Raw genomic sequence first — 15,310 nt, forward strand, 5'->3', positions numbered from 1 at the left:
TTCAGAGCTACAGGTAAGAGTCATACATATTTAGGTGTTTTCTAACGCTGTAAAATGGTCGAAACAACTCTTAGAGTATGGCACACTCAAGAGAGGTGTGCCAAAGACTTAACTTGGGAAAATAAACATTTAAATTCTGCATGAAGGAATGGGGCAGGGTGGGGAATTTATGAAGAGGACAACAAAAAAATAACAACAAGAAAACCAGGAAATAACTCTATCATAAAAAGGCCAAGTGAAAGAGAATCTTAAGCAAAAAGAATGGCCAATACTTTCACACGTTGAGGAAAATTCAAGTAAGATACATAATGAGTATGTATGTACGTATCTATTAGCTTAGCAAGTTGTGTGCTGCTTTTTTTTTTAATTTCACTTTGATATTTAACCTTTGGCAACATGTTTCTTTTTATCCCAGGTGGATTTTAAAACTTTATGTAGTCAAATGGAGTCATCCTTATATGACTTCTAGGCTTTGTGTCCTATTAAAGGTTTTTCCATGAGAATATATATATATATATATATATATATATATATATATACACACACACACACACACACACACATATATATACACATTATAATGCATTTAATTAAATTTAATTTAATAAATAAATTTAATTTAATTAAATTAATTAAATTAATTAATGTATAAATAAATAAATATAAATATAATATAAATAAATGTAAATATAAATATAAATAAATATAAATTAATAAATAAATTTAAATTAAATAAAATACATTATATTCATATATTATACATTTATTCATTTAATTATATTTTAGATGTATATATATTTCCTACAAATAAGTGTGTGTGTGTGTGTGTGTGTGTGTGTGTGTGTGTGTGTGTGTATGTATCAAGTAACTCGAGAGAAAGGGTTAACTTGGGAGGAAGGAAATGTTTTGGAAGGCTACTGGGCAGCTTACAAAATACACAGGAATACCGGAGAGGCAGGCAGGAACCAAGGCAGTCAGGTGGCAAGCACCGTGGCCAAACTCTCGACCGAGGAACAGCCCGGTCAGGGTGACGCAGCTCCGCCGCTGACGCTGGGCATGGCCACCAGCGCTGCCATCACCAGACACTGGATACTGCTGAGGCGCCGCCGTGGCTGCGTGCTGCTCTTGGCTCCGATGCCGTCGAACGCGTGATGCCGCCACCACTGGAATGAATTCTCACTACCTCCTTCTTTGTGTCACTTGCTCCAAATTCTGAGTCCCAGCAGACGTGTCTGATTGGCTGGGCTGAGGTCACTCATCTGTATCCACCTATCAGGGTCCACGAGAATAAGTATTCGTTTTTCTCAGCTTACAGAGGCAGAGCTGGGACCTGCCGCTGCCAAAACCCATACAAACATACGAAACGTTTCGGATACTCAGTTTAAGAAACAAAACCAAAAATGACTTCGCTATAGAGAATAATGCTTTCCTGGCAAAGATGATTTTATGCTTTGTACTTGCTTATAATATGCCATCTGTAGTTGTCATAATTTTTATATATAAAAACTTTAATGAAAACATAAATTGAGCGGCGCCTGGGTGGCTCAGTCAGGTTAAGCGTCCAACTTTGGCTCAGGTCATGACCTCGCGGTTCAGGAGTTTGAGCCCCGTGTCACGCTCTGTGCTAACAGCTCGGAGCCTAGAGCCCATTTCAGATTTGGTGTCTCCCTCTCTCTCTCTGCCCCTCTCCCACTCATGCTTTGTCTCTTTCTCTCTCTCTCAAAAATGAATAAACGTTAAAAAATTAAAACAGGGGCGCCTGGGTGGCTCTGTCGGTTAAGCGGCCGACTTCGGCTCAGGTCATGATCTCGCGGTCCGTGAGTTCGAGCCCCGCGTTGGGCTCTGTGCTGACAGCTCAGAGCCTGGAGCTTGTTTCGGATTCTGTGTCTCCCTGTCTATGACCCTCCCCTGTTCATGCTCTGTCTCTCTCTGTCTCAAAAATAAATAAATGTTAAAAAAATTAAAACATAAATTGAATAATATCATTGTATTGGACTCTTATATATATATATATATTTTTTTTTTCAATTAGCAATAGTCATGCCTCATTGACTGATTGGCTATAACACTGCTATTGCACAGAGCTACAGATGCTTTTTTTAAGACTTTATTTTTGAGAGCTGTTTAGGTTCACAACAGTATTGAGGAGGTACAGAGATTTCTCCTATTCTCCCTGTCCCTACACTTGCTTAACCTCCCCCTCTATCAACATCATTCACTAGGGTAGTACATATTTTGGCAAAGATGAACTTATCTTGACCCATCATCACCACCCAAAGTCCACTGCTTACCTTAGGGTCCACTCTTGCTATCGTATGCTCTGTGGATTTGAACAAGTGTATAATGACATACAGCTATCTTTATTATATCATATAGAGTATTTTCACCGCCCTAAAAATCATCTGTGCTCTGCCTATTCAGGCACTGTTCTCTTATTCTGCCTATTCTCCCACTGTGTCCAGAAACCACTGATCTTTTTACCGTCTCCATAGTTTGACTTTTTCTACAATGTCATATAGTTGGAATCATATAGTATATAGCCTTTTCAGATTGGCTTCTTGCACTTAGTGACAGGCTTTTAAGATTCCTCCACGTCTTTTCATGGTGCCATAGCTCATTTCTTTGTAGAGCTGAATAACAGTCCATTGTCTGCATGTGCCACGGTTTATTTATCCAGTCCCCTACTGAAGAACAGCTTGGTTGCTTCTAAGTTTTGGCAATTATGAATAAATCTGCTATCAACGTCTGTGTACAGGTTTTTGTGTCAACATTTTTTCACTCCTTTGGGTAAATACCAAGAAGTATGACTGCTGGATCATATGGTAGGAGTATGTTTAGTTTGGTAAGATACTGCCAGTCTTCCAAAATGGCAGACTCCTTTTGCATTGCCACCAGCAACGGGTGAGATTTCCTACTGCTTCACATCCTCGCCAGTGTTACAGATTTTGCCCATTCTAATAGGTGAGTGGTAGACAATTTTTAATTTTTTTTGGTAATGTTTATTTTTGAGAGACAGACAGAGAGACAAAGTATGCGTGGGGGAGGGGCAGAGAGAGAGGAAGACACAGAATCCGAAGCAGGCTCCAGGCTCTGAGCTGTCAGCACAGAGCCCGATGCAGGCTCAAAGTCATGAACAGTGAGATTACGATCTGAGCCGAAGTCGGAGGCTTAACCAGCTAGGCCACCCAGGTACCCCAGTGGATAAATTAAAAAAAAATTCCCTCTGGCAGCAGCATCAAGGGTCTAAACAGCCTGTGCCAGCAGACTGAGGCAGGGTGGATGACCTGCAAGAACAACAGCGACCCCGCGGCTTTCTCTGGCAGAGGCCGATGGAACGAACGGACCTCCCCGGGAAGCATGGTGGAGGGCTTCTTCCCTCAGAATGATTTATATCATATGTGTGAACTTCAGGGTCCTTGAACTGTAGCCACGTCTGCGTTTTCCATTGGGTTTTCAGACTGAGAGTGGGGCTGGATGAACCAGGGAGAAGCACCGTGTTCATGCAGGCGACCAACAGGTTGGAGGTCTCAGAGAATAGAGAGTACGGAAAATCCAGACAGGCAGACCCGTACTCTGGAAAAACCCCTATAACATGCTGGGGTACCAAAGATATACTTCAGAGAGGCCAGAGGTGGTATGACCGAGAAGCAGTTTAGTCTTTGGGGGTAAGCAGAGAGGCGGGGTAAAGTGTGATATGCTGATCGAATGACTGCAAAGGTAACTGTTGCAGACAAATCGGAGAACCGGCGTGAAGTCTCATCTGGTGTCTGGTTTGTGCTCTGGGAGAAGCTGGAACTCTTTAAAGACACCAGCTGGGGTCTCCTTCCATTTGTCCTCCAGATCTACTTGTCCCCTGTTCTGTGCCTATGAAAACTGATTTCTATGAACTCTATCAATGGGCTTTCTTGCCCTCCAGTTCCTTATTGGGTTTGGCCAATGGTGAGGATCTGCCAGAAATCAAAAGCATTCTCGTGAGCTACCTGAATCCCTCAACCAAAAGTCTTAGCTCCTAATAGGAAGCTCTCCCATGACTTAGTCTTTAGATTCCGATAAGTGGTTTTCTGCCCCTTCAATCCTCAGGCCTAGAGATGGTAAAGAGCACCTGTTGGCGGTTCAGTCTCTACACTAATTCTTGCAGTTTCCGAACACCTTACACCTATATATCTCCTTGTATTCTAGTTGAGCAGGCCATCTATTTCATTTTGGGACCCAGACAGCAGCCTAAGATATAAATTTATAAATTTTATATGATACAAGTTGATCATTTTAGTAGACTTCTTTTCCTTTCAGAAGTTCCTGCTAGCATACAATTGAAGACTCCACTTTCTACATTAATTCTACATACATTTCTTCCACCTACCCCCACCCCGTCGCCTGCTCACCCACCCATAGGCTCACCGGCTCTCCACACTCCAGCAGCCCAACTCCACTGAATTTTTCAAGCTGAAAATCTGGTGTTCGTTTTGACTTCATGACCCAATCTTTTCCATATTTGTCTCTAATCTACCCTTTCCTCTCCAACCACCTCATTGTCCTTCATGGGCAGGAACAGTGGACTCAGAGCTGGTCTCCCCTCTGAGAAATGAACTTAACTGCACATAAGCAAAATGGCCCCAGGTCATGGGCTATGTTCCCCAGGTGGACCCCTGAATTGACTTGAAGCTACCCCACATCACTGAATCTCTCTCTTTCCGGGTTTTGCTCCTTCCATTGTTCACGTTCCTACCTTCTTTGTGCTGCCAGTATCTTATTGACTTATTGACTGTGTCTGTTCTCAATACACCCACTTTGCTCCCTAGCATCGCATTTCCCTCTCTCTTCTGGAATGCTGCTTCCCTGGACTAATGTATCACTAACAAATACCCTTTCCTCCCCCCACCCCCCAAAATAAACCCAACCATTCAACATCTGTCATTTGTGAAGCTGAGAATGGCTGGTGAGAAAAAAAACACACTAGGGTGTATGATATCAGCTTATGCTTTATAACAACAACCTCAACTGTGGGCTCTCTTATTTTCCAGAATAACTGTTTTAAATCTTCTTCAGCCTCACCTTCTACTTACAGAGATGATAGAAGTCATTAGATGAGGGCTCAGTAAACTCTTCCCCATTCTCACCGACAAATATGCCTACTTACCCCTTCCTCATCATCTCCTATTACAAAATCCAGTGCTTAGAGCTCCAGTCCCTCCTGCCTTCCTGGAGACCTTGAACTACCTATTATCTTTTCTTTTTCTGTGTCTTTAACCTCTTTCTCTCTACAGGATCCCTCACAGCACACCTTCAAAATAAATAAAGAATGAGTTCTGGGGCATCTGGCTGGCTCAGTTGATAGAGTATGCGACTCTTGGTCTAGGGATTGTGAGTTCAATGTTAGGTATAGAGCCTACTAAAAAGAAAAAAAAAAGAATAAATTCTGTCTCTGTCCAACCCTTCCCTCCAGCTGCTGCTTAGCTTTCTCCTTGTCACTCTTCTTGAGAGAATCCTCCCCACATACTGTCTCTATTTCCTCACATCCTGTTCACTCTCCAGTTTGTGTACACCATCCAGGGGCTTAGCTCCTTCCCCACTGCTCCCCAGGACTGCCCTTCACCAAGATCATAAACCACTTCTATGATGCTGAATTCAATGGAAACCTTTCAACTCCTTCCTACTTGACCGCTTAGGGGCATTCAACATACTCCATGCTCGCCTTCTAGAAATGCTCTCTTCCCTTCCCTTGTGTGCCACTCTACTTTATTAGTATATAGCTTTCTACCCAACTAGCTGCTCTGTGTCCATCTCTTTTTCTAGCTCTTTATCTTTCACTGGCATTTAGAGGTTGGAACGTGTCATGGCTCAGATCTAAGGCTTCCTCTCCTTTCACGTGCTCCCTTCAGCATATCAGATTCACGTCTGTAGCTTGCACTGCAATCTACATTCCCAGGGCGTTTCACTTCTCGTAGAATGAAGCTCTTACTGAGACATACAAAACCCTGAGTGATCTCCCCTATCTGCCTCTGTACCTTTCCCCTTCCTGCACTCCAAACAATTTTCATTTCTATCACAGCACCATGGTCTCCATATCCCCAGCCATTTCCACATTCTTCCCCCACTGCCTGTTAGAGTCTACGCCCACACCTCCCGAGTCTGGCTGTCTGACGTTGAGTGATCCTGCAGCGGGGAGCCTCGGTGGCACTTCCTCAGAAGAGCATTTCTTGCTTCCCTACCTAGGCCAGGCTCATTTTTTTTCAGGCTCAGTTTTTATATAATCTTACAATGTACTGTATCTCTCCAGATTCTAATGCATTTATTTATTTATTTATTTATTTATTTATTTATTTATTTATGTAATTGTTATTCATTCCCTCACCAGACATTAAGCCCCATCTCTTGTTGCTGAATGTCCCACATACAGTAGGTATTCAGTGTAATTCATTCATTCACTGAACATTTTCTTTCAAGAGTCCTTTCCAATTTTATAAGGTATAGGCTCCAAAAATCCTGATGCACCTCTAATAGCTATCCTCACAGTCAATGGGAGATCCCATCCATTAAAAAAAAATATAACCCTACCACTATCTCTTTGATTCCCCAGGAGTTTTCTGGAAAGGGCAATCCATGTGGCATTCATGACCCGTTGTCTGCTGACCAGTGAGGCAAAGAATTAGGTCATTGCCCTTTGTGATAATTAGAAGGGGCTCTTTGCCAAGCTTCACCAGATGTATGAGAGCCTGGTGCAGACCAGAAGCACTAACTTGGTGATGTGCTGACTTCAGCACGAATGGGGCTAGTGTCATCAGCTGCTGTGCAGCTGAATGCCAGTGTCTACTTTGAGATGTGGCTCAGAACGGTGCTACTCGCTCTTTGATCCTACTTCCTGGGAGTTTTGGCCAGCTTCTGAGATGAAGAAGCAAAGATAGCAGAGGTAGCCAGGCAAGCTTCATTGGCGTATTTATTTATTATTTTAAATGCTTATTTATTTAAAATAGAGAGAGAGCAAGCAAGCAGAGGAGGTGCAGAGAGAGAGGGAGAGAGAGGATTCCAAGCAGCCTCCACACTGTCAGCACAAAGCCCAATGTGGGCCTCGAACGCACGAACTGTGAGATCATGACCTGAGCCAAAATCAAGAGTCAGACGCTTAATCAACTGAGTCACCAAGGCGCCCCCGACTGTATCTTATTAACGGGAAGACTGGCCATCCGCCTCACCTACTCTCCTCATGCCCTGAGGACTGGTGCCCAGTCTCACTCCACAGGGCTGACTAAGTCTGCTATTGTAAGGCACAGCAGATTGTACTGTAGGATAGAAGGCCATTTCATATCAGGGGTATAAGAAATTGCTGCAAGGAATGTAACTGGCTGCCACACTTTGGAACCTGCTGTGGTGTTCCTACCTAAACCACACTCCTCATGGGCTTCTCTCAGCCAATGACCGCCTCATCTTGAGCCAGCACTCTCCCTCAAATTCTAGCTTCACTTTTCCCTCAATGGAGTTTTGTCTCCCCTTAACCCTGCATGGCACTGCGGTCACCTTCGGACTCAGGTCATGGTGGAATATGAAGTAGGAAATAACTTCCTGGGGTTCCTGGCCTAGAGGGGGCAGTTCCTACTGGATTCAAGACAGGTGTCATCATTGCTTGTTCTTTATTTTAGGGGAAAGGGGATGAAGAGTGCTCCCTTATAAGTCCTCCTCCTGGACATCTGAAGGAAGAGGGTCCTTGGGGGGCTCATAAATCCAAAGTCGACCAAATTTCCAGGACCCTGCACTTTCTCTAGTGTTATTTATGGAAATGATAGGTAGCCACACTGTTCATCCTGCTGATTCCTAAATTTCACATAAAAAAATGTGCTCATCTTATTGACATTCAAATTTCTCATGAAATACACAGCATTCACAGGATGTTCTCAGCAGAAACCTAATCAAATCTATATGTCTTCTGTTAAAATTACACTAGCATTATTTTGATTGCAGTTTAAGGACTCAAACTCATGTTTAGCCAAGCTCCCCAAAAGGGTGAATCTATTAATTTAAATAACAAAGAAGTCCAGTAGACAGATCTGGCTTTGCACATTATTTCTTGTTAATGGAGCACAGACGCTTCCAACAGCCCTGGATAACCTGGTCCTCCCAGGTCCTGATCTAGGAAGGAAGAACTGATTTAACACAAGCTCTCTATGGTTCGGTAGCAGAGGTGTTCCACATGGAAAATATTGACAGTATATACACAGACAAAGGACACAAATTATTTATATTGAGCATACACTTAAAATTCCTATAAATAAGAAAAATAAAAATGATGTAAGAGGAACACAGACCAAAGCCACAGAAGAGGAAAACGAATAACAATAAAAATATGAAAAATTCTCATTACCAGTAGTATTCAGTGAAATAAGTATAAATTAAAACAATGAAGTATCATTTTTACTCTATTTAAATGTAAGAATTCAAAGGTAAATGTTGATAAGAGTGTGGGGAAATGGGTCCTCTCAACACATTGCTGGGGAGCAAATATATACCATCACACATTCATAATTTAGACAATTATATTGTCAGTAGAAATGATGGGTATGTAGTAGCATGGTAAAGTCTCCAAGACATATCATTCAGTGAGAAAAGGCAATTTGCGTAGTAGAACATTTCGGAAGCCATGGAGGTGCACCTTTAGGAAGATCTGCTGTAAGTAACTAATTTGGCTGACAGCCCCCAGCTTCCAGATCCATGGACTCATGAGGCCAAAGAATGAGGATGCACCAATAAGGCAAAAATCTTAAAACAATGTGGTAAGTGCAGTGATAGACATGTGCACAAGACACACACACACACACACACACACACACACACAGAGGAGGCAAACCCAATGCAACTTTGGGAAGATATAGAATTCTGGGTCTGGGATGGCACCCAGGAGGAGATCATGATCAAGTTGGGATGGATGTTAACGGAGTGCAGAGAGGGGAAAGAATTCCAAGCCGGCAGAACAGCCTGAGTAATTCACAGAGGGAAGAAAGCTGCATATAGAAACAGGTTGCTAAATATTAAGATAGAGGCACGGATTGTAACAGATGAGGCTAACAAGACAGGCAGGGGCCAGCAAGGCCTCCCATGTCATAGTAGAGAGGTCTGAATAGGTTTTGATGCGGCCGAGAGGCACAGAAGCCTCTTGAGCAGGAGAAGAGATCTCTGAGAAGAGATCAGACGACAACAAGACACAGTAGAGGAGAACAGACAGGATGCTATCGCCATCATTCAGAGAAAATGAATGTCTGGAAAGGATACTGGGACAGCATTATACTAATCGGAATCAACGGAGGGGAAGAAATGCAGGAATATGGCAGTTGGTACCATCTGTAGGAACTGGTAATGGGCTGGAGGTAGGAGGCGGAGTGAGCGATGGGGAGGAGCCTGATTACATACACCCAGGGTGGTGGCGTGAGCAGAGAGAGGTGGTGAACCGAATCAGATCAGGAAACCTATACCTCAGGGAATACAGTGATGGTTGCAAAGGCATCTGGTATTGTCCTTCTGCCACTGTCTTAAAAGGGATTCTAAAGGGATTTTCTTTCCCTTGTTCCTCCAGCACTACACTTGCATTACTGGCCTAAGTGGATACTCACCAGCTGGCCGTGTCCATCACTACAGCCAAGACTGAGAATTCCTGATTATACTTAGAGCCTGTGGAGCTGCTGACACAAACAGTCATTAGCAGACGACCCTTTTGTAACAAACTGTGCTTTAAAATGTAAACGGTGGGGGCATTTTCCTTGCGTTGTCCAGAAGGAACTTTCTCCTGCCTGAGCCTGGATTAATCATGAGAGAGCTCGTCAACATTCCACTGGTACATATTCTTACTTTGGTTGCCTTCAGCGGGACTGAGAAACTTCCAAAAGGTTTGTTTGAGGAATCTTGTCTTCTTGTTGCCTTGTCACAGTTCTAAAGTGCATGTGTGTGCTCCGATCACGACTGATTCATATTATGGCGGGCTTGGGTTTTACTTGGTGAAGTAGGGGTACGATGTATGGAGAGGGAGCAGTTGACTGATGATCTCCTTTCTACCAGTATCCCTCCCTCGCTTAAGTTCTGCAATAAAAAGTCTAGCCACACAGGGCATGCAGAGTCCTCACTTGTAGGAAAACATCAGCAGGTAGACTGCAAGTTATCAAGGTCCGTTTTGTTTATGCGTGTGTCAAACTTCAGGGTGGTCTAAATGGATGATGAAAACCTTTTCACATTAGGTTTGCTGGGAATATAATCAACCCTACTCCCAGATGTCCAGACTGTTTGCTTCTGAACAAAAGTCATTTCCATTTTCAGTTTCAGTTTTGCAAAATTCTTAGTAAATATTTTAGTTCTTAAAAATTGGAATTACAGAAAGACTCACGCAATTTGCCTATATAACAAAAGCCTGAAGACAATGAGTTCTCAATAACTTTGAGGTTGGAGGCATGAGTTGGCTCAGCAAGAGACTGTGAAAGTTTTTTTTCAGAGCCTTTGGAATGTACCGGAAATAACACCACCTCAGGGAAAGGAAAGCAACTTAAGAAACTGACAAACACCTGTTGCAGCAGCAAGAATGTCCACAGTGATATGGTTTCTGGCCAGTGCATTATAAAACGGAGACTAGTGTATTTCAAATCAGGAAGAAAGACAGGAAAGTATGTGATTTACAAAGCGACTGAGGGTTTCTCTGAAAAATTTTTTAAAGACATGAAAAAGACTGAATGATGTCAATTAAAGAGTTTTCAGATTTAATGTATTAGAGTAAAAGAGTTCTGCGTTTTATGATACACTCAAATTAATTATTTTCCTTTTATGTTACTTTCCCAAGGAACTGAACACATTTGTATTGCGTAGGTCAGTGAAGGTAGTATGTGTATGTAGATGGGAAACACAGCTTTAGATTTTGTGGGTCATTAGAATTTCTGGAGCCCCAAGGGCAAGATTCACATGCCAACAAGGTATAGCTTTCTTCACAAACAATCTGATTTCGGAGACTTACGTTTTGTTTTCTTTTTCCATCTTACACAAGTAGAATAGTATCTTCAGATGTATTTAAACATTTAATTGCCAACTAATAGGTTAAGGTATCTCCAGATAAGGAAGAATCTAGATCTTTTCAACCAGCTAATAATAGCCAGAAAGACTTAACATTGGCTTTGGATTATTTTAATACTTCCTGATCATACAACGGATGTCCGGTAAGGTAGCACCTGAATGTTCACATTTACAGATTGTTTAAGTCTTATTTGTGCTCTCCTAAGCCATGTAGTTACATAAAAGTGACATGGGTAAACGCTAACATTTATTAAACTTCAGTCTTATAAGGAACAAAACAATTGATTTTGCTGGTTCAAATCAGGATTTGGTGTATTAAAAAAAAAATAAACAAACCCACCTCCCTGTATAAACAACTCCTAATTTATATTCTAGAATGAAATGACTTACAGTTTCCAAACTTTACAGGTAAAGCCCTTAATTCAAATGCACACCGTCTCTATTTCGAAAAATTCAAAATATGGTGATCTAAAGATAAAGCCAAACATCTTGAACTTTGAATAAAAAAATCAGATTGTTAATCTGACTTTGTTTATAATTAATTTATTGCTCTGATTAGATTATAAAACCAAAAAATTAAAAGAATATTTTTGCCTAGTCTACTGTATTTACGGTAAAATTTAAATTAGTTACGGATTTAACACCAATCTTAGCCAAGAACACCAGGCCTAGTAGAACAAACATTCATTCACGACACACACCAGTTCTGAGAATAAACATTATCATAAAAACAGTCCTTAAAATTTTAAATGTTAGAGTTCATGGAATATATTGGTACAAAAAACAATAATATGCTATTATTTCATACTGCTGGAAATAATAAAGATGTTCCACACAAACTATCTCAGAGTTATTTTCTCTATTCTTGACAGAGAATAAAAAGAGTTCTGTAGCCAGGTATCTTTTTCCTAAGTGCTTTAAAAAATGAATGAATCAAGGAATCTGCACAATAATGTGTTACAAAATGACAGATTTTTAAATAGCACAAGGTATTTAGTGGATTCTCTTCTAACTCTCCACATACCATTTCCTCAATAAAATTAATAATAGACTTTGTAGAATTATTAGTTTCTTGTTTTAATTTTAGTTGGAGATTCCTAATGTTCAAAGACAAAAGGAAAAGTCACTTGTTCTAAATAATTACGACTAGTGACACTTTCAGTGACGAGCTCAATATCATAACCCACAACCAGAAATTTACAAACCATCACGTATGAAAGTAACCAACGTTTCATTGAATACTCGCCTTAACCACATATTTCAATAATAGTGAGTGCTTTATCAGGGAATATTAAGCGTGTGGTGGGATTTAAATTCTGTAGAAGTACAGCAGTTCACGTAAGCAGTACTGAGTTTCTTTAATACGCACAAAGAACTCCTGTCCAAACTCCACCTTTTTAAATTACCTCATTTGCTCCCATACCTAGAAGTGTTTGCGCCTAAGTGATTTATCTTCAGATATATTTGAGTAACTTCCTCTTCTAGATCGTATGCATACAAAGATAGGGTTCACAGATTCAACATATGACTAAGTCAGAGCAGGCACAGCTGTCATTGAAATCCAGGACACCGAGTCCTGGATGAATATTGACGTACATTGAAAGAGCAACTCATTGCGTGTTTGGGGAGACACAGTTGCTTTAAATAATACTGCCCTTCGAGAACAGAGAGAAAGAGCAGAAACGTCAAGACTTCTGCCATATTTCCAGAGTAGTAGGCAACTTCTCAGTGAACTAGGACTTAAGTCATAGGAGAGAGGGTCAAGGTGAGGGGGGAGAATGGGACCTGAAGGATGTGGCCCCATTCAAGAAAGTGAGCAAAGAGCAGACCAGAGTAATGCAGAGGAACTACGTGGGCCATGCTGAGGGCCCAGCTGGGGTTGGGAATTAACCTTTATAGTGGCCTTGATTTGCACCAGTGTTTCATTTCATCTAACAATACTATATGAACATAGAGGCAAGCGAGGACAGCGGGTGAGACTAGTTCAAGGTTGGTGCTTCCCAGGGTCAGGGCAGCTGAAGGACTAGAGAGTAAGGGAGCTGAGATTATATGGCAACATACCGTGCAGTCTAGGCAGAATAATGAAGGCAGTGAAGTGAGGACATTTAAGGCCTGGAAGAGAGTGTTAAGATCAAGTTCCTTTTCCTAGTCTCCAATGTCTTTCTGTGTGTCTTTGGGGATGGCACGTAGTATTTGTGAGCCTCCATTTCCTCATAAAATGAACAAGTGCATACTAGTGCTCAACATATAACATTAGGTACTATGCTAAAGACAGTCAGTGATTGCTGAAATGATCGCTTTTGGGTAACATGAACATTTTAGACGGGTCTCTGTGGGACTATCTCTTAACCCAAATGAATTCACCCAGGAGAGGCAATTTCAGAAATTCTGAACAGGCTGAACCTAAACCCCTTCCGGTCTATGCCCAGTACCATTCCTGAAGGCAAGGACCCAAAGTGTGTTCTGTGACAAAGAATGAATGATACAATATTAATAAGTGGTTGAGATTATCAATGAAGCTTACAAGTTCCAAAGGCATCAAAATAAAAAAATAACTTATATTTTATTGTATCGCCAGTAGAATAAATGTGCCAGTTTCTAAGATAAGCCAAATGATGAGCAATACTGAATATCCTCTTTCTTTGGGGATATCTGAAAATTTTCCAACACCAAAGTGCTTTCTCATACTGAAAAAACAATACTGTATTCATGATATTAGAAAAAAAACACGAATATGTCCCAAGTCTGAGCTCTAATTTTACTAAAACAGAAAGGAGCAAATTCACCTGACTTCTTGGTGTTTACTCAGTCATTTGGTCATGTTCGTCAACAACTAGTCAATTAGAAGCTGGTCTGTCAATGGCCATGCGGTAGAGCCCATAAAAGGGTTAATATCATTTTCCTTCACATCAAGCAGCTAGGATTCAAGTGAAGTTACTCTTTGGGTCCAGAAAAGCATTGTGCTCATTTTCATGTATTTGTTATTCATGTGGTCCTTGGATTGAGGGGAGAAATAGTGCCCTAGTTTAAACAGACTCTGGCTGAGATGAAAGCTGGATAACAGAATGAAAGTAAACAGGAGACAGTCTGCTGAGTCAACAAATATCATTAAATACAATGATGTGATTTTGCCAGTAACAATTTGAAAGTGGATTTGTTTGGGTAATTTTGAAAGATGGGCAAAATGAACTTAGCCAACTATATCCTGCCTATATAAATTGATATTAACGTAAACCTTATTTTTCCCCTCTGTCTGTAATCAGTATTATGCTCAAGGCATGGAATTGCTTAGAGTTAAAAGATAGGAATTTTAAACTGACCTTCACCTTGAAGTTTAGCTCTATTATTTCCTACTTGTGTTATGCTTAGCTATTTAACCATTCTTACCCTCCATTCTTCATCTGCAGATGAGAATAATAATAGTATCTACCTTTATGTTTATGTGCTAAATGAGATAATGAATGAAAAGTATAATGCCTGGCCCGTGGCAGGTTCTTAATTTTGGATGCTAAAATTATTAAAAACAGAATCAAACAATGCACAAGACTATCACGCCACTGCTCATGGTGGGAAGGTGTTAATCTAATAAAGTTCTTAGTAACACCTCATGTATTTCTCCATAACTGTGTCAAGACATTCTCAGATTTACTTTCTTGATCTTAACTGATCTCCACAGTTTGTAAAAATATTAATAACATATGTCTGTTACCTCTGTCACTTCTGAAGTATCAGGTGAGAAGAAACTAATGAATTAAGTTTATTTTCTTATAAAAATAATACATGGCCATTAAGAATGATTTTGTAAATATAAAATACAGAAAAGCTTAAAACAGGAGGGCACCTGGGTGGCTCAGTCGGTTAAGTGTCTGACTCTTGATTCAGCTCAGGTCATGCTCTCTCACGAGAGAGATCTCTCACAAACCGTGAGATCGAGACCCACGTCAGGCTCTGCATTCACAGTGCAGAGACTGTTTGGGATTCTCTGTCTCCTCTTTCTCTCTCTGCCTCTCCCCTGCTGGTTCTCTCTCTCTCTCTCTCTCAAAATAAACTTAAAAAAAAAACCCTCAGACTAGAAAAAGTCACCTTGACTTCCAAGACTGTTTGAACATATATTTTCTCCCATTTTTTTCTATGTATCATAAATAACTGTCTATATACTTCTGCTACCTGCCATTTCTATTTCACATGAATGCATGAGCATATTCTATTTTATTTATCCTCTTAAAAAATACCATTCGCAGTGATTATGTGAATAATATCTTGTTTAGGTAAGAGT

At 40.9% G+C, this 15,310-nt stretch overlaps 1 protein-coding gene and 1 long non-coding RNA gene across 2 annotated transcripts in view; one reads left to right on the forward strand and one right to left on the reverse strand.

Annotated features, from left to right (window-relative positions):
- The window catches only part of LOC122233191, a 149,909-nt gene that overhangs the window by 53,451 nt on the left and 81,148 nt on the right, over positions 1-15,310 (reverse strand). The gene's annotated exons all lie outside the window — the stretch shown is intronic.
- Positions 9,739-15,310, forward strand: part of MUSK (muscle associated receptor tyrosine kinase) — a 91,494-nt gene continuing 85,922 nt past the window's right edge. Inside the window, exon 1 of the mRNA XM_007094282.2 lies at positions 9,739-9,869. Within this exon, the coding sequence (XP_007094344.2) occupies positions 9,791-9,869 (79 nt within the window). The 5' untranslated portion in view covers positions 9,739-9,790. The remainder of the gene's footprint in view (positions 9,870-15,310) is intronic.

The sequence above is a fragment of the Panthera tigris genome, chromosome D4 (assembly GCF_018350195.1).
Source record: "Panthera tigris isolate Pti1 chromosome D4, P.tigris_Pti1_mat1.1, whole genome shotgun sequence".
Lineage (NCBI taxonomy): Eukaryota > Metazoa > Chordata > Mammalia > Carnivora > Felidae > Panthera > Panthera tigris.